General features: G+C 42.2%; 1 protein-coding gene across 9 annotated transcripts in view; it reads right to left on the minus strand.

Moving 5' to 3' along the window:
* The window catches only part of COMMD10 (COMM domain containing 10), a 470,400-nt gene extending 442,908 nt beyond the window's left edge, over window positions 1-27,492 (minus strand). For 5 of the 9 annotated variants that reach the window (XR_012320002.1, XR_012320001.1, XM_073677006.1 and 2 more), the window contains exons 1-3: window positions 27,323-27,492; window positions 18,588-18,678; window positions 1,126-1,236 (exon numbers count right to left, since the gene is read on the minus strand). Coding sequence is in view for 7 of the 9 variants with exons in the window: in XM_073677006.1 (XP_073533107.1) it covers window positions 1,126-1,236; window positions 18,588-18,678; window positions 27,323-27,354 (234 nt within the window). In the remaining 2 variants the exon portion in view is untranslated. The remainder of the gene's footprint in view (window positions 1-1,125; window positions 1,237-18,587; window positions 18,679-27,322) is intronic. The other 4 variants (XM_073676982.1, XM_073676993.1, XM_073676987.1 and 1 more) reach the window with 3 other exon arrangements.
* Window positions 27,493-27,710: the final 218 nt, after the last annotated feature.

Below are 27,710 nucleotides of genomic sequence, written 5' to 3' on the forward strand. Positions count from 1 at the left end.
ATGCTTAGACTTTACATGGCACGGTCAATAGTGACTGCAGCATCTAAGTAGTGTAAGAGGGTGATGGCTGCTTCAATCACCATTTTATTTTTGCTCCTTTGACATTACTGTGAAGTGCAAATTAGTTGCAATGAAAGTCAAGGGTGTAACTAAGAGCATCAACCCCAGGATAGTCCAAATAATTAACACATTAATTATTCTGCATAATAAACAGCTGAAAAACAATGTGTCCACTGAAAGCAGAGTTAGAGGGGTGGTCCATTGACAAGGTACTGATGACTTATCTTAATAACAAGTCATGAATGTCAGATCAATTGGGATCCGACACCCACCAGCCCCAGCAGCGGACGGATGTAAACACATTGAACAAAGCTGCATTGCACAGCTCCATTCATCATGTAGCGATCACCATCATGTACTAATAGGAGTTAGTGCTGAAGTATTCGGCACGAAACTGAAACATTTCTGCCTACATCTTAAACAGCAGGGAGTCAGTTCCTTGAGCAGCTGTTCTGCAGTAAGCGGCATTGAGTACTACATATTGGATATATTTGCACAATGCATCTCCATTCAAGGATTGCATCCGGCCACGGCTGAAAATTATAACAGCTGTAAGAAGGGGATGTTGGATGTCTGACCCCTGCTGATCTGACACTAATGAGCTATCCCAAGGATAACTCATTTCATATCAATACAAGATACTTACTAGTTATGTGCGAATGTGCTCGGATAAGGGGTTATCCGAGCATGCTCAGGTGCCGAGTATCTTCAGCATGCTCAAAAAATAGGTTCGAGTCTCCACGGCTGCGTGTCTTGCAGCTGTTCGATAGTCGCAACACATGCAAAGATTGCCTGTTTGTTAGGCAATCCCTGGATTTGTTGCAGCTGTCGAACAGCCACAAGACATGCAGCCGCGAAGACTGTAACCTATTTTTCGAGCACGCCGAAGATACTCAGTTAGCACCTGAGCATGCTCGGATAACATTGTTAATATAAAACAGATTTCATCCTGCAATAAAACAAGCCCACACAGTTACACTTATGGTAAAAAAATATGGCTTTCAGAATGTGGATTTGAAAATCTTCCTTAATAATTATCTTTATTAATTAGGTGATTTGCAATACCTGTTCCAAAATGAAGGAAATGGTCTCCAAAACCAATTTAAGACTTTGTTTATCCAATAAAAAGGCAGCTTGAAGTTTCTCCTCTTCTTCTTCATTAAAACTCTGTTCTGCCTAAAAAAAGAAGAGGTGAATAAAGTTTACCAAGAAATATATACACCATATATGTGTGTGTCGTATAAAGGATAATAATTCAGAAGGCAAACGCTTAATCGTTAGGCAAATCTGCAGTCCTATCTTCAGAAAAAGGAATTGTGCCTGGATGAAATCTATCATCTCATATCTTTATCTGCATAAAGCACATAAAAGCACAGAGCGTGCAAAACAGCCAGACTATTGAGAGCTAATGTCAGGTATTTGTATCTTTTACACCAGTCAAGAAAAGCCTCTTGTTATAATCCCAAGGCTGAGATCACATAACAAATCTGAAAAATAAATGGGCTCAGAGGAATAATTGAGAGTCTGCCCAGGCTGCATTCATCAATCTAGTGATGCCAGAGAGAACCTTATCTTGTTCTTTGCACAGAGTCGGATATAGATCCATCAACTGAGGATGTGAAGTCACGTAAATTAGCACTAAGCAGAACTAAATCCAGTTCTGGAGCAGAACATGAGGCTCACAATTTACACATGAAGGGTCAATATAATCCTCCTTTGTCCCACCAGATGTGACAATGTATGGTCGTACAGGTTAGTAACGGGAGCCATCACACAGGGCCAGATGAGTCAGACATCAAATACAGAAGACCCATGGACCAAATTGACTGATATACGGGCCATGGGGGTTTTGGTTAAGTTTCCATGGTATAGAAAAGAAGGCGGTAAGGCCCTGGATAGTAGATATGTGTCGTAATGTAAGCTGTACCAGTAACGCCAGGTTACTGAAAGGGTTTAATGATACTGGATTTTGGATTTGGGACTTTTGAGTAACCAAAAGAACCTGGCTCGGAAAAGTCGATCCTATGATCTAGTCTGGGGTTTACAGGACTATTAAAAGGGAACCTGTCAGGTCCCAAGTGTCCCCAGAACCACCAGCAGTTGTGGCTACCTATCTAAATTCCTAGCCTAACAGTCCCTTTATAACAATGGACACAAACAGATCTTTAGAAAAAGTCTGTTTATGACATGTAAATGAGGCCTTCGATTACTCAATTGCGCGTTAACTTCCCCAGACTAGTCAGCCCACTTAGCATGTTATCACGACTTACAAGAGCTGGCGCCATCGTCAGCGCTATAACATATCTCGAGCATGCTCTCGGCTTTATTGCCTCACATTATTGAGCCTCTGAAGCCGGGTGTATGCGCATGATCAGAAGTCTTCTGCATCTCCAATCACGTGCAGTGCGCCTCTCTGAGCCTCTGAAGCCAGGTGTACGCGTGCCGGCTTCAATGATGTGAGGGAACAAAGCCGAGAGCATGCTCGAGATATGTATAGCACTGGTGAGGACACCAGCTTTTGTAAGTCATGTTATCACACCTACAGGGGCGTGATAACATGCTAAGTGGGCTGCCTGGTCTGGGAAAACTTACGCCCCGTTGACTAGACAGAGCCCTCATTTACATATTATAAACGGACTTTAGAAATACTTTTTCTGAAGATCTGTTTGTGTGTCCAATTTAAACGCTCATGACGTGAGAGTCTGAGCATTGCATTGCGACCATTGCCTGTGTAATATGGCCGTGTGACTCTCCCCTAAGTGACATTGTTCCATTTGACTACCTCCAGCTTGGCCACAGTCCTACTGAGAAAATCGCTATTACATCATGTGCAAAATGGCTGCTTCCCTTTAACTATTCAAAATAACTGGAATGATAGTGCGCCAATATGACACATCACACGGGATACACCCAATAATATATATAAAAAAAAAAAAATGATATACATATACATTATATATATATATATATATATATATATATATATATATATATATATATACACACACACAGTCATATGAAAAAGTTTGGGCACCCCTATTAATCTTAAGCTTAATGTTTTATAAAAATTGGTGTTTGTTAGGTTTATTGTACTAACAGAAAATGTGCAATCTGCATTCAAACAAAATTTGACAGGTGCATAAGTATGGGCACCCTTATCATTTTCTTGTTTTAAATACTCTTACCTACTTTTCACTGACTTACTAAAGCACTTTTTTTGGTTTTGTAACCTCTTTGAGCTTTGAACTTCATAGCCAGGTGTATGCAATCATGAGAAAAGCTACTTAAAGTGGCCACTTGCAAGTTGTTCTTCTGTTTGAATCTCCTCTGAAGAGTGGCATCATGGGCTCCTCAAAACAACTGTCAAATGATCTGAAAACAAAGATTATTCAACATAGTTGTTCAGGGGGAAGGATACAAAAAGCTGTCTCAGAGATTTAACCTGTCAGTTTCCACTGTGAGGAACATAGTAAGGAAATGGAAGAACACAGGGACAGTTCTTGTTAAGGCCAGAAGTGGCAGGCCAAGAAAAACATCAGAAAGGCAGAGAAGAAGAATGGTGAGATCAGTCAAGAACAATCCTCAGACCACCTCCAGAGAGCTGCAGCATCAACTTGCTGCAGATGGTATCACTGTGCATCGGTCAACTATACAACGCACTTTGCACAAGGAGAAGCTGTATGGGAGAGTGATGCGAAAGAAGCCGTTTCTGCAAGCACGCCACAAACAGAGTTGGCTGAGGTATGCAAAAGCACATTTGGAGAAGCCAATTTCTTTTTGGAGGAAGGTCCTGTGGACTGATGAAACCAAGATTGAGTTGTTTGGTCATACAAAAAGGCGTTATGCATGGCGGCAAAAAAAGACAGCATTCCAAGAAAAACACTTGCTACCCACAGTAAAATTTGGTGGAGGTTCCATCATGCTTTGGGGCTGTGTGGCCAATGCCGGCACCGGGAATCTTGTTAAAGTTGAGGGACGCATGGATTCCACTCAGTATCACCAGATTCTTGACAATAATGTTCAAGAATCAGTGACAAAGTTGAAGTTACACAGGGGATGGATCTTTCAGCAAGACAATGATCCAAAACACCGCTCCAAATCTACTCAGGCATTCATGCAGAGGAACAATTACAATGTTCTGGAATGGCCATCCCAGTCCCCAGACCTGAAAATCATTGAACATCTGTGGGATCATTTGAAGAGGGCTGTCCATGCTCGGCGACCATCAAACTTAACTGAACTGGAATTGTTTTGTAAAGAGGAATGGTCAAAAATACCTTCATCCAGGATCCAGGATCCAGGAAATCATTAAAAGCTACAGGAAGCGACTAGAGGCTGTTATTTTTGCAAAAGGAGGATCTACTAAATATTAATGTCCCTTTTCTGGTGAGGTGCCCATACTTATGCACCTGTCACATTTTGTTTGAATGCAGATTGCACATTTTCTGTTAGTACAATAAACCTCATTTCAAGGCAGAAACATTACTGTGTCCAACAGTTATTACATATATCAAACTGAAATAGCTGTTGCAAAAACACCAATTTTTATAAAACATTAAGCTTAAGATTAATAGGGGTGCCCAAACTTTTTCATATAACTGTATATATATATAATATGTATGTATGTATGTATGTATGTATGTATGTATATATATATTTATTAGTACAGACCAAAAGTTTGGACACACCTTCTCATTTAAAGATTTTTCTGTATTTTCATGACTATGAAAATTGTACATTCACACTGAAGGCATCAAAACTATGAATTAACACATGTGGAATTATATACTTAACAAAAAAGTGTGAAACAACTGAAAATATGTCTTATATTCTAGGTTCTTCAAAGTAGCCACCTTTTGCTTTGATGAAGCTCATCAAGAGAATGCCAACAGTGTGCAAAGCAGTCAAGAGGTAGTCACCGGAAATGGTCTTCCAACAATCTTGAAGGAGTTCCCAGAGATGCTTAGCACTTGTTGGCCCTTTTGCCTTCACTCTACGGTCCAGCTCACCCCAAACCATCTCAATTGGGTTCACGTCTGGTGACTGTGGAGGCCAGGTCATCTGGCATAGCACCCATCACTCTCCTTCTTGGTCAAATAGCCCTTACACAGCCTGGAGGTGTGTTTGGGGTCATTGTCTTGTTGAAAAATAAATGATGGTCCAACTAAACGCAAACCGGATGGAATAGCATGCCGCTGCAAGATGCTGTGGTAGCCATGCTGGTTCAGTATGCCTTCAATTTTGAATAAATCCCCAACAGTGTCACCAGCAAAGCACCCACACACCATCACACCTCCTCCTACATGCTCCATGGTGGGAACAAGGCATGTAGAGTCCATCCGTTCACCTTTACTGCATCGCACAAAGACACGGTGGCTGGAACCAAAGATCTCAAATTTGAACTCATCAGACCAAAGCAAAGATTTCCACTGGTCTAATGTCCATTCCTTGTGTTCTTTAGCCCAAACAAGTCTCTTCTGCTTGTTGCCTGTCCTTAGCAGTGGTTTCCTAGCAGCTATTTTACCATGAAGGCCTGCTGCACAAAGTCTCCTCTTAACAGTTGTTGAAGAGATGTGTCTGCTGCTAGAACTCTGTGTGGCATTGACCTGGTCTCTAATCTGAGCTGCTGTTAACCTGCGATTTCTGAGGCTGGTGACTCGGATAAACTTATCCTCAGAAGCAGAGGTGACTCTTGGTCTTCCTTTCCTGGGGCGGTCCTCATGTGAGCCAGTTTCTTTGTAGCGCTTGATGGTTTTTGCAACTGCACTTGGGGACACTTTCAAAGTTTTCCCAATTTTTCGGACTGACTGAACTTCATTTCTTAAAGCAATGATGACCACTCGTTTTTTTTTTACTTAGCTGCTTTTTTCTTGCCATAATACAAATTCTAACAGTCTATTCAGTAGGACTATCAGCTGTGTATCCACCAGACTTCTGCACAACACAACTGATGGTCCCAACCCCATTTATAAGGCAAGAAATCCCACTTATTAAACCTGACAGGGCACACCTGTGAAGTGAAAACAATTTCCGGTGACTACCTCTTGAAGCTCATCAAGAGAATGCCAAGAGTGTGCAAAGCAGTCATCAAAGCAAAAGGTGGCTACTTTGAAGAACCTAGAATAAAAGACATATTTTCAGTTGTTTCACACTTTTTTGTTAAGTATATAATTCCACATGTGTTAATTCATAGTTTTGATGCCTTCAGTGTGAATGTACAATTTTCATAATCATGAAAATACAGAAAAATCTTTAAATGAGAAGTTGTGTCCAAACTTTTGGTCTGTACTGTATATATATATATATATATATATATTATTGGGTGTATCCCGTGTGATGTGTCATTCCAGTTATGTTTGAATAGTTAAAGGGAAGCAGCCATTTTGCACATGATGTAATAGCGATTTTCTCAGTAGGACTGTGGCCAAGCTGGAGGTAGTCATATGGAACAATGTCACTTAGGGGTGTGTATGTATGTATGTATGTATGTATGTATGCATGTATGTATATATATACTGCTCAAAAAAATAAAGGGAACACTCAAATAACACATCCTAGATCTGAATGAATGAAATATTCTCATTGAATACTTTGTTCTGTACAAAGTTGAATGTGCTGACAACAAAATCACACAAAAATCATCAATGGAAATCACATTTATTAACCAATGGAGGCCTGGATTTGGAGTCACCCCCAAAATTAAAGTGGAAAAACACACTACAGGCTGATCCAACTTTGATGTAATGTCCTTAAAACAAGTCAAAATGAGGCTCAGTATTATGTGTGGCCTCCATGTGCCTGTATGACCTCCCTACAATGCCTGGGCATGCTCCTGATGAGGTTGCGAATGGTCTCCTGTGGGATCTCCTCCCAGACCTGGACTAAAGCATCCACCAACTCCTGGACAGTCTGTGGTGCAATGTGAGGTTGGTGGATGGAGCGAGACATGATGTCCCAGATGTGCTCAATCGGATTCAGGTCTGGGGAACGGGCAGGCCAGTCCATAGCTTCAATGCCTTCATCTTGCAGGAACTGATGACACAATCCAGCCACATGAGGTCTGGCATTGTACTGCATTAGGAGGAACCCAGGGCCAACCGCACCAGCATATGGTCTCACAAGGGGTCTGAGGATCTCATCTCGGTACCTAATGGCAGTCAGGCTACCTCTAGAGAGCACATGGAGGGCTGTGCGGCTCTCCAAAGAAATGCCACCCCACACCATTACTGACCCCACTGCCAAACCGGTCATGCTGAAGGATGTTGCAGGCAGCAGATTTCTCTCCACGGCATCTCCAGACTCTGTCACGTCTGTCACATGTGCTCAGTGTGAACCTGCTTTCATCTGTGAAGAGCACAGGACGCCAGTGGCGACTTTGCCAATCCTGGTGTTCTGTGGCAAAAGCCAATCGTCCTGCACGGTGTTGGGCTGTGAGCACAACCCCCATCTGTGGACGTCGGGCCCTCATACCACCCTCATGGAGTTGGTTTCTAACCATTTGTGCAGACACATGCACATTTGTGGCCTGCTGGAGGTCATTTTGCAGGGCTCTGGCAATGTTCCTCCTGTTCCTCCTTGCACAAAGGAGGAGGTAACAGTCCTGCTGCTGGGTTGTTGCCCTCCTATGGCTCCCTCCACATCTCCTGGTATCTGCTCCATGCTCTGGACACTGCTGACAGACACAGCTACCCTTCTTGCCACAACTCGCACTGATGTGCCATCCTGGATGAACTGCGCTACCTGAGCAACTTCTGTGGGTTGTACTGTAGACACCGCCCCATGCTACTGTACCTCTAGGGGTGAGAGCAATGGCAAAATGAAAAAGTGACCAAAACAACAGGCAAAAAGTATGAGAACAGAGAAATGGTCTGTGGTCCCCACCTGCAGAACCACTCCTTTAGAGGGGGTAATTGCCTATCATTTCTACCAGTTTTCTGTTCCATTTGCACAACAGCAGGAGAAATTGATTCACAATCAGTGTTGCTTGATAACTGGACAGGTAGATTTCACAGAAGTGTTATCGACTTGGAGTTACATTGTGTTGTTTAAGTGTTCCCTTTATTTTTTTGAGCAGTGTATATAATATTTATATTATATTATATATATATATATATATATATACATACATACATACACATATATATATGCACATACACACACTATATACAGTTAGTTCAGTACTATAAGGGGGGTCGCGGGAAATGAAACTTCATAAATGGATCACTCTTCCCAGGTGAAAAACAGTTATCTGGAACGACTAAAATAACATATTCATTGAAAGCGACAATCTCTATATTTACTTATTCATTGTTGCTCGCCAATTGCATCAATTTAATGTATGAGCAGCATTTGCAACTATAGTGATAAACCTCTGAAAAATGTACGAGAGGCGTCAGACGATGCCAGAGCAGATGTAACGGCACATTGCTCATTATTATGTATACTCAATCAGAAAAGGCAGAAATGATCTGATACACAAGACTGGAAAATCAGCCAGATAATGGAAATAACAAAACGCAGAACGGCTCTGAACGTTTCCTTATCTCCTCAAGTTACGGCTTCTGCCTGACAAGACAATAAGGGAAACATTTTAACTGCAGCTTAAAAGCAAACCAGCTTGTGGTCATATCTCTGTATATCCAACCAGATCACAAAGCGACACTGAGGAAGCTAATAACAAACCGGCAGACGAGCCGAAAAGTGTGCAACAGGAGGAAGCATCATCGCTCCCCGGATACCAAGTAATCACAAGGGATGCAGACGTTTCCCTATCACCCAATGACAGATCTGACTGTGCCCAAGAGATAGTCATCTGGAAAATACCATGTAAGATGATAACTGATGACGAGGGTGAACAACAACACCAATAACTGGCATCTGATAATCATGGCCATGACCCTCCTTTCTGTTTCCAACGAAGGGTTCATTCACACAGGACTGAAAAATTGACAGTGAAATACAGAGCGGCAAAATCCACATCAAACACTGGAAGATTTTCATTGTGGAAAAACTGTGGATCTGCTGCAGCTTTTACTCTCTGCATTGAACATTGTAGAATCCGCAGCACAGCATTACAGTGTGCCTAAGCACTAACAGGGAGGTAGACGCTAACTACCTGCCTACTGTGCCCGACCCCGTTCTCTGCCAGCCCAGACATAGCAGCGGCTTCTTTTCCACTTTTCTGCTGGCACCATGCTGATTGACTGCCAGCTCCTAGCTGCGGGAAGTCGGCTGTCAATCAGAATGACGCCAGCAGCCACGCCCCATCGATAAAGCAGACTGGAAGAAGTGGGGCTCTGTTGACATGGAGCAGCAGAATCGCTGGCAGGAGCAGCCAGTGATCACTCTGAGCCGGCGCAGGGTACAATAGGCACATAGTTGCCTGCCTGTTATTTTTTTTTTTCCATTTTTTAACTACATGCCTAAAAACTACCTGCAAAACCTATTTAAGCTGAGCACCTCTTCCAATAAGTGCTGCTCCACTGATCCTGGAACAGTTTTTTCTCTTTCTAATACCCCCGGAAATAACGATACAAATTTTCCCCATCGAGCCTGTTTTTACCTTCCTGACCAGACCAAATTTTTAATTCTGACCAGTGTCACTTTATGTGATAATAACTCTGGAATGCTTCAACGAATTCTGAGATGGTTTTATCGTGACACATTGTACTTTATGTTAGTGGTAAATTTAGGTCGATATTTTTTGCGCTTATTTGTGAAGATATCAGAAAGTTGCCAAACATTTTCAAACTTTTAATTTTTAAGCCCTTACAAGAGTAATCCGGGGAGATAAAAAAAGAAAAAAAAAATTGTACTGTTCCTGCCCTCAAACTATAAAGATGAGATGTCCAGTGCAGTTCTATTATCTTTACAACACTTGTAATTCAGTGTGACAGAAGCTGCTCCTCACTGCTCCCACCTCCCCTCTGGGTCATTACATCATACACCGAGTGCTGCTCCACACTGTGAGTAACAGCCAGCCTGAGGTGAAGGGGTGTGACCTCTCCCTGTTCGCTGTAGAGAAACAGCCATTATCAGGAGACTGGCTGATAACAGCATGGAGCTGAACACTGCTGTTATGTCCCAGATGGAGGGGTGAGCAGTGCAGTGAGGAGCAGCTACTGTCACACCAGCCCCCTGGTAATGTCTCCCTGTCATCAGTCTGACGTGAGGGGGAAATCGCAGGGGCGTGGCCTGCTCGCAGCTTGTAGTAGCAGCCCACTGAAAATGTATCCCTCAGTGTAGGCCTACAAGCAGGGAGCAGGCCACGCCTCCTCACATCGGACTGCAGATATGGAGACATTATCAGGGGGCTAGTGTGACAGAAGCTGCTTTTCACTGCACTGTTCACCCCTCTGTCTAGGACCTGTCTGGGCAGTGTGCAGCTCCCCGGTGTTATCAGCCAGCCTCCTGATAATAGCCGTTTCTCTACATAGAACATGGGGTGTGGCCACGCCCCCTCTTCTCAGGCTGGCTGTTACACCAAGTGCTGCTCCCCACTGTGAGTATGATGTAATGGACCCAGAAGGGAGGGGGGAGTAGTGAGGAAGCAGATCCTGTCACACGGAATTACAGGGGTTATAAAGATAATAAAAGTGCACTGGGTATCTTATCTTTATAGTTTATGAGGGCATGGATAGAACAAAAAATTTTTATCTCCCTGTAGTATTTCTGTAAACTACTAGTTACATCACACAATATAGTTAATAAACAGCATTTCCTACATGTCTACTTTACATCAGCGTCATTTTTTAAAGAATATTTTTTTGTTAGGCTGTGGGCCCACGATGAGCTTTAACTGCATTTTTGATGCGGCAAAATCGCAGCGTTTTACAGTACCAGCAAAGTGGATGGGATAGAAATCTCATGTCCACTGTGCTTCTTTTTTATGCTGCGTAAAACTGACCCATGGAGCATTTTTCCAATCCACATCACAACAATTTCTCTTGCGGGTATGCTGAGTTTTCTGTGCGGAATTTCCCAATAGACTTGCATGAGATGTAGAAAATCCGCAGCAAAAAACGCACATATGATTTTAGTGAGGTTCCACAGAGGAAATAGCATGTCAAATAGCAGGAAGTTTAAAAAAACAAAAGCAGCTTTGTTTAAAGCATAACACAAAAAGGCGATAAAAATGCAGTGTCAAAATACACACAAAAATGCAAAGTAACCTAATTTAAATAATAGGTGCACCCTTCAGATGCTTCACATGAATTAAACCAATATGAAGGAAAAAATGAACGTTTTACTTTTTCCAACAAAAATGTCACTTTAGCCCCAAACTATTCATTTTCACAAGGGTAACAGGAGAAAATAGACTATACAATTTGTTGTGCAGTTTCTCCCGAGTACGCCGATAGCCCATATGTGAGGGATAACTATTGTTTGGGCGCACGGCAGGGCTCGGGAGGGATGCCATTTTGGCCAGGCTAGGTTGCAGATGCCATGTCATATTTGAAGAGCCCCTGACATGCCAAAACAACAGAAACCCCCACAACTAAACGCATTTTGGAAACTACACCTCTCTAGGAATTCATCTAGGGGTGTAGGGAGTAGTTTTAATCCTCAGGAGATTCACAAAATAGTATAACATTGTAGTTAAGAAAATATTAGAATTTTTTACACTAAAATGCTGCTTTGGCCTCAAGTTTGAAATTTTCAAAAGGGATAATAGGAGAAAATGAATGGTACAATTTGTTATGCATTTTCTCCTGGGTACACCGATACCCCCATGTGTGGTCGAAAACTACTTTTGAGGCACAATGCAAAGCTCAGAAGGGAAGGAGCGCCACATTGGAGTTCAGATTTTGCTGGAATGGTTTGAGGGTGCCATCTCACATTGGCAGAGCCTCTGAGGGGTCAGGACAGCAGACCCCTACCCCCATAAGTGACTCCATTTCACAGACTACACCTCTCAATGAATTTATCTAGGGGTGCAGTGAGCAGGTTTACACCACAGGTGTGTCACAGAATTTTATACAATTGGGCAGTGAAGAAAAGATAATTACATTTTTACCTTAAAAAAAATGGTTTTAGCCCCAGATTTTTCATTTTCACAAGGGGAAATGGGTAAAAATGGCACCAAAATTTGTCACAAAATTTCAGCTTAGCCACAAGGAGAGACTCGAGAGGGAAGGAGCGCTATTTGACTCTTGGAGAACAAATTTTCGTAAAATAGTTTGCGGACTCCATATACAGAGCCCCTAAGTGCCAGAAGAGCAGAATCCCCCTCAAGTGACCCCATTTTGGAAATTACGACCCTCTGTAAATATATCTATAGGTAAAAAAAACCAGGCAATGTGAACTGAGGTCTAAGATGGTAGACATGCAAGAAATAGGAGCATGTTCACACTAGCAAAAAAGAAACAAAACCTACAAAAGACAAAAGACAAAAATATATCTCATACCCTACCATCATTATATATAAATGTAAAGCAAAGTTGCATAATAAATATAGGGTACTTAGTGAACTATTTTTGATCAAAAAAAGTATACAAGCCGTCCCACCAGCGACAAGGTGACCCTAAATTGGGACGGTACCTATACTGCCTATATTAAAAACCTTACTGTATATCAAAGTTGAAGCAATGCATATAAAAGGGTAGACAAATAGGACCGGGTCCCAACTCCAGACCACCCAGGCCCGTGGTAAGCTACATATATACCAGTCAGCTCAACAAAGGGGATGCCACACCCTTAAATTGCACAGAATGCAAACAAGACAAAAAACCAGGCAATGTGAACTGAGGTCTAAGATGGTAGACATGCAAGAAATAGGAGCATGTTCACACTAGCAAAAAAGAAACAAAACCTACAAAAGACAAAAATATATCTCATACCCTACCATCATTATATATAAATGTAAAGCAAAGTTGCATAATAAATATAGGGTACTTAGTGAACTATTTTTGATCAAAAAAAGTATACAAGCCGTCCCACCAGCGACAAGGTGACCCTAAATTGGGACGGTACCTATACTGCCTATATTAAAAACCTTACTGTATATCAAAGTTGAAGCAATGCATATAAAAGGGTAGACAAATAGGACCGGGTCCCAACTCCAGACCACCCAGGCCCGTGGTAAGCTACATATATACCAGTCAGCTCAACAAAGGGGATGCCACACCCTTAAATTGCACAGAATGCAAACAAGACAAAAAACCAGGCAATGTGAACTGAGGTCTAAGATGGTAGACATGCAAGAAATAGGAGCATGTTCACACTAGCAAAAAAGAAACAAAACCTACAAAAGACAAAAATATATCTCATACCCTACCATCATTATATATAAATGTAAAGCAAAGTTGCATAATAAATATAGGGTACTTAGTGAACTATTTTTGATCAAAAAAAGTATACAAGCCGTCCCACCAGCGACAAGGTGACCCTAAATTGGGACGGTACCTATACTGCCTATATTAAAAACCTTACTGTATATCAAAGTTGAAGCAATGCATATAAAAGGGTAGACAAATAGGACCGGGTCCCAACTCCAGACCACCCAGGCCCGTGGTAAGCTACATATATACCAGTCAGCTCAACAAAGGGGATGCCACACCCTTAAATTGCACAGAATGCAAACAAGACAAAAAACCAGGCAATGTGAACTGAGGTCTAAGATGGTAGACATGCAAGAAATAGGAGCATGTTCACACTAGCAAAAAAGAAACAAAACCTACAAAAGACAAAAATATATCTCATACCCTACCATCATTATATATAAATGTAAAGCAAAGTTGCATAATAAATATAGGGTACTTAGTGAACTATTTTTGATCAAAAAAAGTATACAAGCCGTCCCACCAGCGACAAGGTGACCCTAAATTGGGACGGTACCTATACTGCCTATATTAAAAACCTTACTGTATATCAAAGTTGAAGCAATGCATATAAAAGGGTAGACAAATAGGACCGGGTCCCAACTCCAGACCACCCAGGCCCGTGGTAAGCTACATATATACCAGTCAGCTCAACAAAGGGGATGCCACACCCTTAAATTGCACAGAATGCAAACAAGACAAAAAACCAGGCAATGTGAACTGAGGTCTAAGATGGTAGACATGCAAGAAATAGGAGCATGTTCACACTAGCAAAAAAGAAACAAAACCTACAAAAGACAAAAGACAAAAATATATCTCATACCCTACCATCATTATATATAAATGTAAAGCAAAGTTGCATAATAAATATAGGGTACTTAGTGAACTATTTTTGATCAAAAAAAGTATACAAGCCGTCCCACCAGCGACAAGGTGACCCTAAATTGGGACGGTACCTATACTGCCTATATTAAAAACCTTACTGTATATCAAAGTTGAAGCAATGCATATAAAAGGGTAGACAAATAGGACCGGGTCCCAACTCCAGACCACCCAGGCCCGTGGTAAGCTACATATATACCAGTCAGCTCAACAAAGGGGATGCCACACCCTTAAATTGCACAGAATGCAAACAAGACAAAAAACCAGGCAATGTGAACTGAGGTCTAAGATGGTAGACATGCAAGAAATAGGAGCATGTTCACACTAGCAAAAAAGAAACAAAACCTACAAAAGACAAAAGACAAAAATATATCTCATACCCTACCATCATTATATATAAATGTAAAGCATCTTAGACCTCAGTTCACATTGCCTGTTTTTTTGTCTTGTTTGCATTCTATGCAATTTAAGGGTGTGGCATCCCCTTTGTTGAGCTGACTGGTATATATGTAGCTTACCACGGGCCTGGGTGGTCTGGAGTTGGGACCCGGTCCTATTTGTCTACCCTTTTATATGCATTGCTTCAACTTTGATATACAGTAAGGTTTTTAATATAGGCAGTATAGGTACCGTCCCAATTTAGGGTCACCTTGTCGCTGGTGGGACGGCTTGTATACTTTTTTTGATCAAAAATAGTTCACTAAGTACCCTATATTTATTATGCAACTTTGCTTTACATTTATATATAATGATGGTAGGGTATGAGATATATTTTTGTCTTTTGTAGGTTTTGTTTCTTTTTTGCTAGTGTGAACATGCTCCTATTTCTTGCATGTCTACCATCTTAGACCTCAGTTCACATTGCCTGGTTTTTTGTCTTGTTTGCATTCTGTGCAATTTAAGGGTGTGGCATCCCCTTTGTTGAGCTGACTGGTATATATGTAGCTTACCACGGGCCTGGGTGGTCTGGAGTTGGGACCCGGTCCTATTTGTCTACCCTTTTATATGCATTGCTTCAACTTTGATATACAGTAAGGTTTTTAATATAGGCAGTATAGGTACCGTCCCAATTTAGGGTCACCTTGTCGCTGGTGGGACGGCTTGTATACTTTTTTTGATCAAAAATAGTTCACTAAGTACCCTATATTTATTATGCAACTTTGCTTTACATTTATATATAATGATGGTAGGGTATGAGATATATTTTTGTCTTTTGTCTTTTGTAGGTTTTGTTTCTTTTTTGCTAGTGTGAACATGCTCCTATTTCTTGCATGTCTACCATCTTAGACCTCAGTTCACATTGCCTGGTTTTTTGTCTTGTTTGCATTCTGTGCAATTTAAGGGTGTGGCATCCCCTTTGTTGAGCTGACTGGTATATATGTAGCTTACCACGGGCCTGGGTGGTCTGGAGTTGGGACCCGGTCCTATTTGTCTACCCTTTTATATGCATTGCTTCAACTTTGATATACAGTAAGGTTTTTAATATAGGCAGTATAGGTACCGTCCCAATTTAGGGTCACCTTGTCGCTGGTGGGACGGCTTGTATACTTTTTTTGATCAAAAATAGTTCACTAAGTACCCTATATTTATTATGCAACTTTGCTTTACATTTATATATAATGATGGTAGGGTATGAGATATATTTTTGTCTTTTGTCTTTTGTAGGTTTTGTTTCTTTTTTGCAAATATATCTATAGGTCTAGTGACAAGCAGCGGTGGATGTTGCTTAGTGAAAATTGCAAATCTGCCATTGTAGTACCCATACATTATTGGGCTCAGAAGGGAGAGGGGCTTTTGGATTTGTGAGTGCTGAATTTCTTTTATTCTATTTTTTTTTTTGGGGGGGGGGGGGCAGGCTAGAAGCAATTTTGCTTTTCCAGAGCCTTTGTACTACCAATAACGTGGAAGCCCCCTATATGTCCGTTAACAGATGACGATCCTGAATGGGGGCTTTTTTTGTGGATTGATTTGAAGCTTTTGTCGGGAACATTTTACATAACGTTCGGGATCACATTTATCCTGCGAGCGCTTATATTGGGGTTTCCATCTAGGGGTCTGACGAAGGACGTGTGTCAGAAACGTGCGTCGGGGCTGTGCCGCACGGTGCAGCAAAACCTGCCTTTTTGACGCAGCTGATTTCCTGACAGAGATCAGTTTTGCTGCAGATTTGGGACGTAAAAAAACCCAACATGTGTGAACATAGCCTTACTGCGATCTTTAGGAGGCAGCATGAACAAATCAATAGTAGGTCAAGAATTGGTTTTATTTTTTACGCCGTATGGGTGTCATAGGTGTGAGAGAAGGAGCCCACACCCTCTCACAAACTTCTAAATGCTGTAATCACTTCTAAAGATCACTTCACTTCTAAATGTTGTGATTTTGCAGCGCTGGGATGCCGATAGTAGAGAAATTTCGGCGCCTTGCTCAAGGCTCAGCAAGCGCCGACATTTATTTACCGTTGGCGGTCGTGTAAGGGTTAACCAACTGGGTGTATACCTTCTGTGGTGGTATGCTTTTTCTCCTCTGAACAAGGTCAGAGACTGAGACTCTGATTCTAGTGATGTGGTATAAGCACAGCTGGGTCAAGGGAAAAAAAATTATTTATTTAAGAGACATAAAACTTTGGAACTAAGGGGCACTGAATACAGAGAAAAATGGTTCCAGAATCAGCAGGGCAGCACCAACTAGAGAAGGGGCACAGTTTAATTTAAAAAACAATCCAGTAAAAAGTTCTGTTTAAGTCTCATGCACAATGTGCACTGAGGATATTCCGCCCACAAATCTGCAACAAAATATCTGTATTAACTACCTGGCACCAAACCTAACTGCTGTGTGTTCTGTCTCTTACCTGCGGGTGGTCACCAAAGCCCCTGGTCGCTAGCACGACACAACTGACCAAGTATTATTATTATTATTTATTATTATAGCGCCATTTATTCCATGGCGCTTTACATGTGATAGGGATATACATAACAAAAGCATTTTGTCATCTTCTGATTGCACCACCCCATCAGAGTGATGCAGGCACAGGTAACAAACAGTTAATGAGTAAGTACACTTTTAGAGTATGTGGGAAGGTAAGAGGTTTAGGCTGTGTGCCCACAATGCGTTTTTTAAGCTCCCCATTGGGGAAAAAAAATTCCTTCCTGACTCCATACGACAATCAGACTAGTTCCCTGGATCAACGCCCTATCAAGGAATCTACTATATATAACCTGTAATATTATACTTTTCAAGAAAGGCACCCAGGCCCTTCTTAAATTTTAGTAGTGATGGTAAAACATTTCTCTGGCCTATAACTATCTGTCTCTTACACCATGCTGCTCTAGGATTATGTAACAAAAGCCTGGTGACAGATTCCCTTCAAAATCAGTTTCCTGAATGTTCTGCAGCTTTCTAAGAACTTTCTAGAACAGGATTTCATGACATTTCTTCCAGCCAGCATGAGTGAAGCTAAATGACAGCATGTAGAATAGAAGAAAGCGGCATTTACAAATCTGCAGGTTTCAGAGAGATTTTCCATCAATCTTTGCACGGAGCTAGCTCTGGTGATCGACATTCTGGGAAAGTCATCTTCATGCCAGACAATGTGCAGTATATGCACTGTAGAGGAAAACTAGCTGACTGCATAATGCGAGCACAGCAAGGGTGTGAGGAATATGGCTGCTTCCAACAGCAAAGAGCAGGACCGTGACTGTAGATCCGTGCAGGACAAAGACACGGCTCTTGTGCAGGAGTCCCAGAGAGTCTGCAGCACAATTGCCCGGCATGGCGGCGAGGCATGGCGACTATACTTTACCAGCTCTCAGGCCTCTTTCACATGACAATAATATGGTTGGCATTTACATCAGTATTCATAAGCCAAAACCAGGAGTGGGTCCAAAATAAGGAGGAATTCCCTACCTTATCATCACAGTATTCTATGTTTCAGTCCTGGCTCCGGCTTACAAATACTGATGCAAGGACTGCCGTAACAGAGGTATTAAGCTAGAGACAGATCAGCGCCGTCTAAACATTAATATGTCTGAAAATGTCCTGATTTTCCCACATATGTCTCAGGGAAATAAGGATCGGGCAGCTGGATTTACACACAACTGATCGCTTTATCTCAGGGGACATAATCTGTGATGGTTTCCTCCCCTCATTCAGAACACATGCACGCTTACTGGGACATGTACGTGTATATAGGGGGCCAGAACCGCGGCTGACAGCTACCAAAGTGCATGCTCAGCTTCAGACACCCAAGGGCTTATTACTAGGTAAAAGAGAAATGATACTACAGTTATAAAGTCTTTTTTTCCACCTTTTGATGCATCTCATACTCACCTTCAGATGGAGCTTTTGAAGTATCCGAGAGAGAAGCCTGGGAAACTTTCCAGCATCCATGCCATTGATAATTGAGACTGCTTGTTTTATGCTGGTAAAGAAAATAAGATGAGAAGTAAATGTGCATTGTAGTCTGATGGATAACGCAAAAATGCCTGCCGCCCAATAGAAATTCACAACTAATGTTGTACAGCTTAAAGGGAATCTGTCACCACTTTGGAGATATCAGACCTCTACTATGGCCATACAGGGTATAGAAAAGTAAAGCTATACGTACCTGTATGGCCCATAGTAGAGGTCTGATTGCAGAGAAAAGCGCTTTAATCAATTCTATTTTGTACAGGCTTGGCGTCTAGGGGACGGGAAGAAATCCCTGCCTATGTGCTTATTATTCCCTCCTTACTGACGTGCAGGGGAGGGGAGGGGATTTGATAATTAAGCATATAGGAGGGGATTTGGGGGAATAATAAGCCGATAGGTGGGGATTTCTTCCCGTCCCCTAGACGCCAAGCCTGTACAAAATAGAATTGATTAAAGCGCTTTTCTCTGAAACCAGACCTCTACTATGGGCCATACAGGTACGTATAGATTCACATTTCTATCACCTGTATGCCCATATTAGAGGTCTGAAAAGTCCCAGGGGGTGGCAGATTCCCTTTAAAGGGAACCTGTACGTTGGAAATTCAGTCCAGTCCTCAGGCAGCAGGTTATAGAGCGGGAGAAGTTGAGCGCATTGTCCATGTGTGGGAAAAGATATAGCTGAACGTGAATTTTATTCATTTAACCCCTTCACCTCCCGGCCTGTTTTCACCTTCCTGACCAGGCCAAATCTTACAATTCTGATAAGTATCACTTTATGAGGTAATAACTCTGGAACGCTTCAATGGATCCCACTGATTCTGAGAATGTTTTTTTCGTGACATATTGTACTATATGTTAGGGATAAATTTAGGTCGAAAATTTTTTGTTAATTTGTTTTCCACATCTCTCATTTACATCAGCACAATTCTTTAAACCTTTTTTTTTTGTTAGGATGTTAGAAGGGTTAAAAGTTGATCAGCAATTTCTCATTTTTTCAACAAAATTTACAAAACCATTTATTTTAGGGACCACAGCATGTTTGAAGTGACCTTGAACGGCCTATATGGCAGAAAATATACAAAAGTGACACTAGTTTAAAAGTTCCACCCCTTTATAAACCTTTTAGGTGCTTCACCGGAATTAAAGCAATATGGAACAAAAAAAATAAACATTTTTCCCCACAAAAATGTTCATTTACCCCAAAATTTACAAGGGTAACAGGAGAAAATAGATGATACAATTTGTTGTGCAATTTCTCCTGAGTACGCTGATACCCAATATGTGGAGGAAAAGTGAGCATTTTTAACCCTCAAGCGAGTCACAGAATTGTATAACCTTGGGCTGAGTCAATGGAAAATTACCATTTTTTCCACTAAAATGTTGCATTGGCCTTAACCTTTTCAATAAGTATAATAGGAGAAAATGGACCATAAAATTTGTTGTGCAATTTCCCTTGAATACAGCAATACCTCATATGTGGTCGAAAACTACTTTTGAAGCACAATGCAAAGCTCAGAAGGGAAGAAGCTCCATATTGTAGTTCAGATTTTGCTGAAATGGTTTGAAGGTGCCATGTCACATTGTCAGAGCCCCTGAGGTGCCAGAACAGCAAAAAAACACCCATAGGTGACCCCATTTTACAAACTACACCTCTCAATGAATTCATCTAGGGGTGCAGTGATCATATTGACACCACGAGTCAGTCACAGAATTTTATACCATTGGGCAGTGAAGAAAAAATAATTAAATTTTTTAGACAAAAATTTTGTTTTAGCCCCTAGATATTACATTGACACACGGGGAAATGGGTAAAAATGGCACCAAAATTTGTCACACAATTTCTGCTGAAAGAGGCAATACCCCATACATGGTGTACAGTACTGATTAGCCATATGGCGAAACTCGGGAGGGATGGAGCTCTATTTGACTCTTGGAGAACAAATTATCGTACGATAGTTTGCAGGCTCCATATACAGAGCCCCTAAGTGCCAGAAAAGTAAAATCCCCCTCAAGTGACCCCATTTTAGAAATTGCACCCCTCTGGGAATCTATCTATCTATAGGTGTAGTGATGATTTTGACTCCATGGGTGTTTTCCAGAAACAAGCAACAGTGGATGTTGCCGAGTGAAAATTGCAGATCTGCTATTGTAGTGCCGATACATTGCAGTGCTCAGTAACATTGTAATATCCATACATTGTGCCCAGCTCATGCTTTTGGAGACATACCACGTAATTTAAGGCGGGCTCTCATTGCTATAGAATTAACAAACGTGGATGCTAGCTGCAGTTTAAGCACACTGTGGGGCTCAGAATGTTGAGGGACATTTGGATTTGGGAGCACAGAATTTGCTGAATTTCTATGGCGAGGAGCCATAGCGCTTTTCCAAAGCCTGTGTACTTCCAGTATCGTGGAAGCCCCTATATTTGAGATAACCGATGACAGATCTGAGTGGTGACTTGCTTTTTTTGTGGATTGAGTTAAAGCCTTTATTGGGAACATTTTACATAACATTTTGGATCACATTTATCCTGCGCTCTACGCTGAGCACTTACATCGGGGTTTCCATCTAAATCTCCGAATGACGTAATTCAGATGAAACCCTGAGATATCAATTCACTATAATGAGGCAGCAGAGTTACTCTGGACTCCGTCTGGCCTCTGTTCGGCGGTATCCGTCTTTACAAGTGCACAAAACTGTGGCGGATGGAGGTTTTATGCACGCTTAAGACAGACACCGTCGGCTCATAGGCCAGATTGTATTCACAGTGCCTCCATCTGCCTCATTACAGGGAATCTTCCGCTGGGGGTTCCGTCTGAATCACGTATTTCAGAGATTTACACGGAAACCCCGATGTAAGTGCTCAGCGCAGAGTGCAGGATAAATGTGAGCTGAGCCATACTGTGATCTTTAGGAGAATGAACAAATCAGCAGCAGGTGAAGAATAGGTTATAGCTATTTTTTATACGATTACAGATTTATAGCGGGTTTTTGTGTTTGGCAGCTGTCACACATTAAAAGACACTTTTTTGCAAAACAAAGTGTTTGTATCGCCATATTTTGAGAGCTATAATTTTTCCATATTTTGGCCAATAGAGTCATGTAAGGGCTTGTTTTTTGCAGGACGAGTTGGCGTTTTTATTGGTACAGTTTTCGGGCACATGACATTTTATGATTGCTTTCTATTCCGATTTTTGGGAGGCAGAATGAACAAAACTCAGCAATTCAGGAATTGTTTTTTAGGGGATGGGGGGGTTTATGCAGTTTCGCATGTGGTAAAAGTGAAAAGGCAGCTTTATTCTTCGGGTCAGTGCATTTACAGCGATACCATATTTATGTAATTTTTTTATGTTTTGGCGCTTTTACACCATAAAAACTATTTTATAGAAAAAACAATCATTTTGCATCGTTATATTCTGAGAGCTATAACTTTATTTTTGCACTGATGGAGCTGTATGGCAGCTTGTTTTTTGCGGGACAAGATGACGTTTTTCAGCGGTACCATTTTTATTTACATTTGACTTTTTGATGGCGTTTTATTCCACTTCTTGATCAGTGGTATGATGAAAAAGCATCGTTTTTGCCACTTTTTTTTGTTTTTACGGTGTTCACTGAAGGGGTTAACTAGTGTGACAGTTTTATAGGACCGGTTGTTCCGGCTTCGGCGATACAAAATATGTGTAGTTTGTTTATTTTTACATAAATATATGTATTTATTGAATTAATATTTCTTTTTCGTTCTTTTGTGATTTTTTTTTTTTTTTACCTTGACCCAGGATGGGACATCAACTTTCTCAACCCTGATCACTGATCTAATACTCCACAATGTTTTTGCATTGCAGAGCATTAGATCAGTGTCTCGCAGACAGGCAGGAGGCGTGTCAGCTTTTGCTCGGAAGAGGAGCTAACAGGCCACTGTACCTGGTTGACCCCAAGGCCAGCTTTCGGCCCGGGGTCACCATGGAGACCATCAGCACAACACGATTGCAATCATTTTATGCCGATCTGGGCAGAGAGGGAGCTCCCTCCCTCTGCTATGCCGATTGATGTCGCTGTCACTATTGACAGCAGTATCAAAGGGGTTAAACGGAAGCAATCGGCACTAGCACTAATCATGTGCATTGCTGCAGGGTGTCAGCTCTCATATAGAACAGACACCCACCTTTTGATCGCGCCGGCGCTTGGAGCGAGCCCGTCATGCCGTACATGTAGTAATTGTGAAAATAAGAAACTTTGTAATGTATCTTGTCATAAAATTCCACTTCTTTCTCCTCCAGGACTGATCATTCACTCTCAATTTAGGGGTAAAATCTGTATTCAATGAAGAAATATACTGAAATTACAGAGACAGGAGTTGACAGTTGGTGCTTATAAAGTTCTATGGAGAATTGAAGCTGTCATTTTAGGAGAACTTGCAGCAGAATATCTGTCTGCCTCTAGCTTCAACTCCCCCCATCATAAAATTTTAAAAACACCAACTATCTCAGTAATCGGAAAGTTTGTCTTCACTGAAAACAGATTTTACTTGTACATGGAGCATGAATGATCAGGCCTGGGGGAGAAAGAAGCGGATTTCTCTGATAAGATATATTACAAAGTTTCTTATTTTCACGTTTCCTATTGATTTATGAAATAAAAATTCTGGGATTATAAGTCAAATGGGCGGATCTAATCAGTGATAGACAGCCTTGCTTTTATAAGGGAGCATAAACGATAGATGTCAATCATTGATTAGGAACGCCCACTTGACTCCTAATCCCAGAATGAGAAAAGATTTTAATGAGTGAAAAACAACTCAGGTTATGCTAAGCATTTTTTTTTCACAAACCTATATATCAATCTGTTCAGCTCCTCCTGCCTGCAGATTAGACTGCCTTTTCAATATATTCAGTATGACAGCTTCTCTTCAAAAGGGGTTATCAACTACTATGTTTACTACATTTGTTTAACTATTGACAAATCCTGACTGATCGGCTGTTATCGGTTCCTGCAGTGGCCGACTATAAATGGTGAATGAAGAGAAGACCACAACTGTGTACACAGATTAGTGGCCACTCCCGAGTACGGCAAATCAAATTCTACATCTTTTATTTAAGAGGCGATCGGCAGCAGCCACTAATCCGTGTACAGATATGTGGTCTTCCATTTGTACACTGTGCACATTCAGCCACTGCCGCAGCTGATAAAAGCAGATCAGTGATTATTTGTTAATATTTTATCAAATATATTGAGGACATGATTTTGTGGAATTTACTAGTGTAAAATTATTACAGGTTTTCCTCCTGCACTTATCAGTACAGATATCCTTAGAGACTCTACAGCCCTCATCTCTATAAAATAGCCCCAATTGGACAGACCATCAGCAAATTTGGCTTTCAGTACCATCTTTATGCTGATGACACACAACTATACACCTCATCCCCTGACCTTACCCCCGCTGTACTACAGAACACCAGTGACTGTCTGGCCGCAGTTTCTAACATCATGTCCGCTCTCTACCTGAAACTCAACCTTTCCAAAAATGAACTTCTTCTACTCCCGCCGTCTACTCACCTCTCTAAATCTGACATCTCTCTCTCCGTGTGTGGCACCACAATTATGCCGAGCCAGCAGGCGCGTTGTCTGGGCGTTGTGTTTGACACCAATCTCTCCTTCACCTTCCACATACAATCTCTTGCCCGCTCTTGTCGCTTGCACCTGAAGAACATCTCTAGAATCCGCCCCTTTCTCACCTTGGAAACAACAAAAACCCTCACTGTTGCCCTGATCCACTCCCGCCTTGACTACTGTAACTCTCTATTAATTGGCCTCCCCCTCACTCGACTTTCCCCCCCTCCAGTCCATCCTTAATGCTGCAGCCAGGGTCATCTATTTGGCTTACCATTACTCAGACTCCTCCGCTCTGTGCCAGTCATTGCACTGGCTGCCCATGAATTATAGGATCCAATTTAAATTGCTTGTTCTCACCCACAAAGCCCTCCACAGTGTGGCACCCCCCTACATCTCTTCCCTCATTTCTGTTTATCAGCCTACCCGTTCTCTTCGCTCCGCAAGCGACTTTCGACTAACATCCGCACTAATCTGTACCTCCCACTCCCGGCTTCAAGACTTCCCCCGAGCTGCACCTATTCTCTGGAATACTCTACCCCAAGAACTTAGGATGAACCACAACTTACACAGTTTTAGGCGCTCCCTAAAAACACACCTGTTTAAAGCAGCCTATCACCTTCCCTAATCGAAGTCCTTTTATATTCTTATAGCCCATCCCTTATTTCTCCAAACATAAGTCTCCACCGAACCAAAAAGCACTACAGATACTGGCTGGTGATGAGCTCATGCAGCCTTTATCTATCCCTCATCCCCTCAAGATGGCTAGACCATCCTTCTAAATTAGCCATTGTCCGTTGTGTCACCCCCACCTCATTGTAGATTGTAAGCTCTTACGAGCAGGGTTGTCATTATTTTTGCTGTAATTATTGTATTATCTTTAGCTATGTTACATATGACTGTTGTATATGAACCTGTGAATTGTTAAGCGCTGCGGAATATGTCGGCGCTATATAAATAAATATTATTATTATTATTATTATTATAGGAGGGTTGTACAGTCTGTGATGAAAACTGCACTAACAAGTGCTGGAGGAGAATCTGTAATACATACATATTAGTAAATGCCACAAAATTATGTCCCTGACACATCTGTTATTATAAAGGTTTGTATGAAAAAACATTTAAGGAAGAAGTGCAAAAGAAATGAGACAGCAACTAGCACAAATTCCGGAGTCACGTATTACTCCACATTACAAATCAGTGTCCAGAACCTCGCAGTTCAAGCTAAACTTTGTATTTAGTCTGGGTCTTCCACTTCCATGAGTGTGATCAGTACAGCCCTGAGGGACATTATGCCCAAAAAATGTAACTGAAGCCTAGTAAACATGTGGGAGACATGGCTAAAAGAGGTCACTGAAATCAGCCTGATTCTGGAAATTAAATGTCCCGGATCATCACATATTACAAAATCTATGAGAAATTACATAGGTAACGGTTCCTATCTCACAGGTACATGGCAGGAGAGAACAGTAGGTGCAAACCAATGAGCCTGCCGATGTCAGACTTCACAGTCGCTGCACCTCCAGTGAATTTTGGTTAGAATGATCATGGAAGTGTCTCAAAAGAGTAGATGTGGTCCTGTATTGATAATGTCCCATGCCCTAAAGGCTCCTATCAGCTCTCCATGATTAGGACTCAGGACAAATAAGTAGATGATAGGGGTTAGTAGACAATGAGTGACATACTCTAGAATAAAGAAGACTACTGTAGAGAGTGCGCAGCTGCAGGCCTGTTGGGGGGCAGAAGGTGGCCCTGTATCCAGAGCTGCGGGATGAAGAGACATGGGTGTACTACAGATAACAGGGGGGACTGGACCATTTACCAATGACTGTCCAGACTACAACTTTTACTTTAAGGGGTCATACAGACAGCCGTATTTCTGGTGCGAGGATCTCATTGCAATCCTCAGACTGACCGTTGGCTCTCCAGACCCGAGTGTGACAGCTGCATAGAAATACATCACGCTGTCAGGCTCAGCTCAGAAGAGGTGCCAGTCAGTCCGTGCACTGTGACGCAATCCTTGCATGAGAAATATGTCCGTCTGTCTGCCCCCTAAAATATCCAGGACTGAGAGTGCAAGGAGTAGCTTGAAGTACAAGGAGGGCATCGCCGGTTCCTGGGTACAATCACTGATTCTGTGTGTGTAAATCTTAATCACAATCTCCTGCCCCCTTAAAGGGCTATTCCTGCTTTACCAGATTTGAAATGGTCAGATAGTGCATGTAAAAGCAAGCACTAATGCAATTTACCACTTACTGATACTGGCAGCTGTTCTTGAGATTAACACTTGTTTACAGCTCATTGCCTAGGAGACCGACCACCTCTGTTGGTTAGCCTATAACCACTGCTCTGCAGCTGGCCGGGATTAGGAGGTGACTGTGCACTCAACCATCCTGGTCATCTTCACAAAAATGCTTACAAGCCCAATAGAAATGCACCTGTAATAGCTGCTCAGCTTTCCGTCTAGCAGTGGTGGTCAGTCTCCAAAGCAACACACTTTGCCTTGGAGACCGCCAAAAGTGTTTGGGTGCTTTCACACTGCGTTCTGGCACCTGTTCATTGGTCCCTTCTGAGCTTATGTCCGTACACCCCGCAAAACGGGATTCTGGGGTATACGCTGACGGGGCCTTAGACTATAATGGTGCCACCTGTCCGCCTGCAGGAGGCGTATACACCCTGATACATGGCGGAGCGCACGGCCCCCCTGCTGGTGCAGTATAGTCTCTGGCCCCATAGGCACATACGCCCGGACCCCATTTTGCGGGGGGCTCATAGGTAAGCGGTGACGGGACCAACAAACGGGTGTCAGAGCGCAGTGTGACAGCACCTTACTATCTCAGGGACGGCTGACATTTTTAATTATCAGAAAATTGCCTATATTTACAATCACTGTCTGACAACACGCATGTAAGAAGACGGGAATAACGTACAGGACCGCAGGGATACGGATATACGTGACGCCGCACCGATAACGCCGCAGACTCCACACTCCCCCTCCGTTAACGTTATAGCATGCAGTACGGTATCCGTTCCCCTCAGACTACCTCACTGTCTCCTTGAACACCGCTGTCGCCATGGTGACAAGCTCAGCACTTCGTTCCTGTCTGCTCCGTTTCGCGCCGGTCCTGCTTCAACTAAGTGGAGCGACAGGAGAGGTCACGTGATCGGCAGTCAGCTGTCAGCGCGACTTATACTAGTACGGTGGCTCGCATGACCCAAAACGCGGTGAAAGTCGTTTCCTGTGGCGCTATAGCTGACTGTGCGGCTACAGTGTCTGGAGCTCGGACTTTGGATCCTTCGCACTGTGTTCTGGATCATCAGTGTAAACAAAGCTCTAACAGCAGCCGCAGATTCCTATGGATTTGTCCTCAGGGAGGCCTCACACACATAGCTGTCTCATATTCTTCATGGTGGAGGCATGATATAACCATG

The sequence above is a fragment of the Phyllobates terribilis genome, unplaced genomic scaffold (assembly GCF_046119375.1).
Source record: "Phyllobates terribilis strain yellow unplaced genomic scaffold, ASM4611937v1 Scaffold_1__5_contigs__length_1240528914, whole genome shotgun sequence".
NCBI lineage: Eukaryota > Metazoa > Chordata > Amphibia > Anura > Dendrobatidae > Phyllobates > Phyllobates terribilis.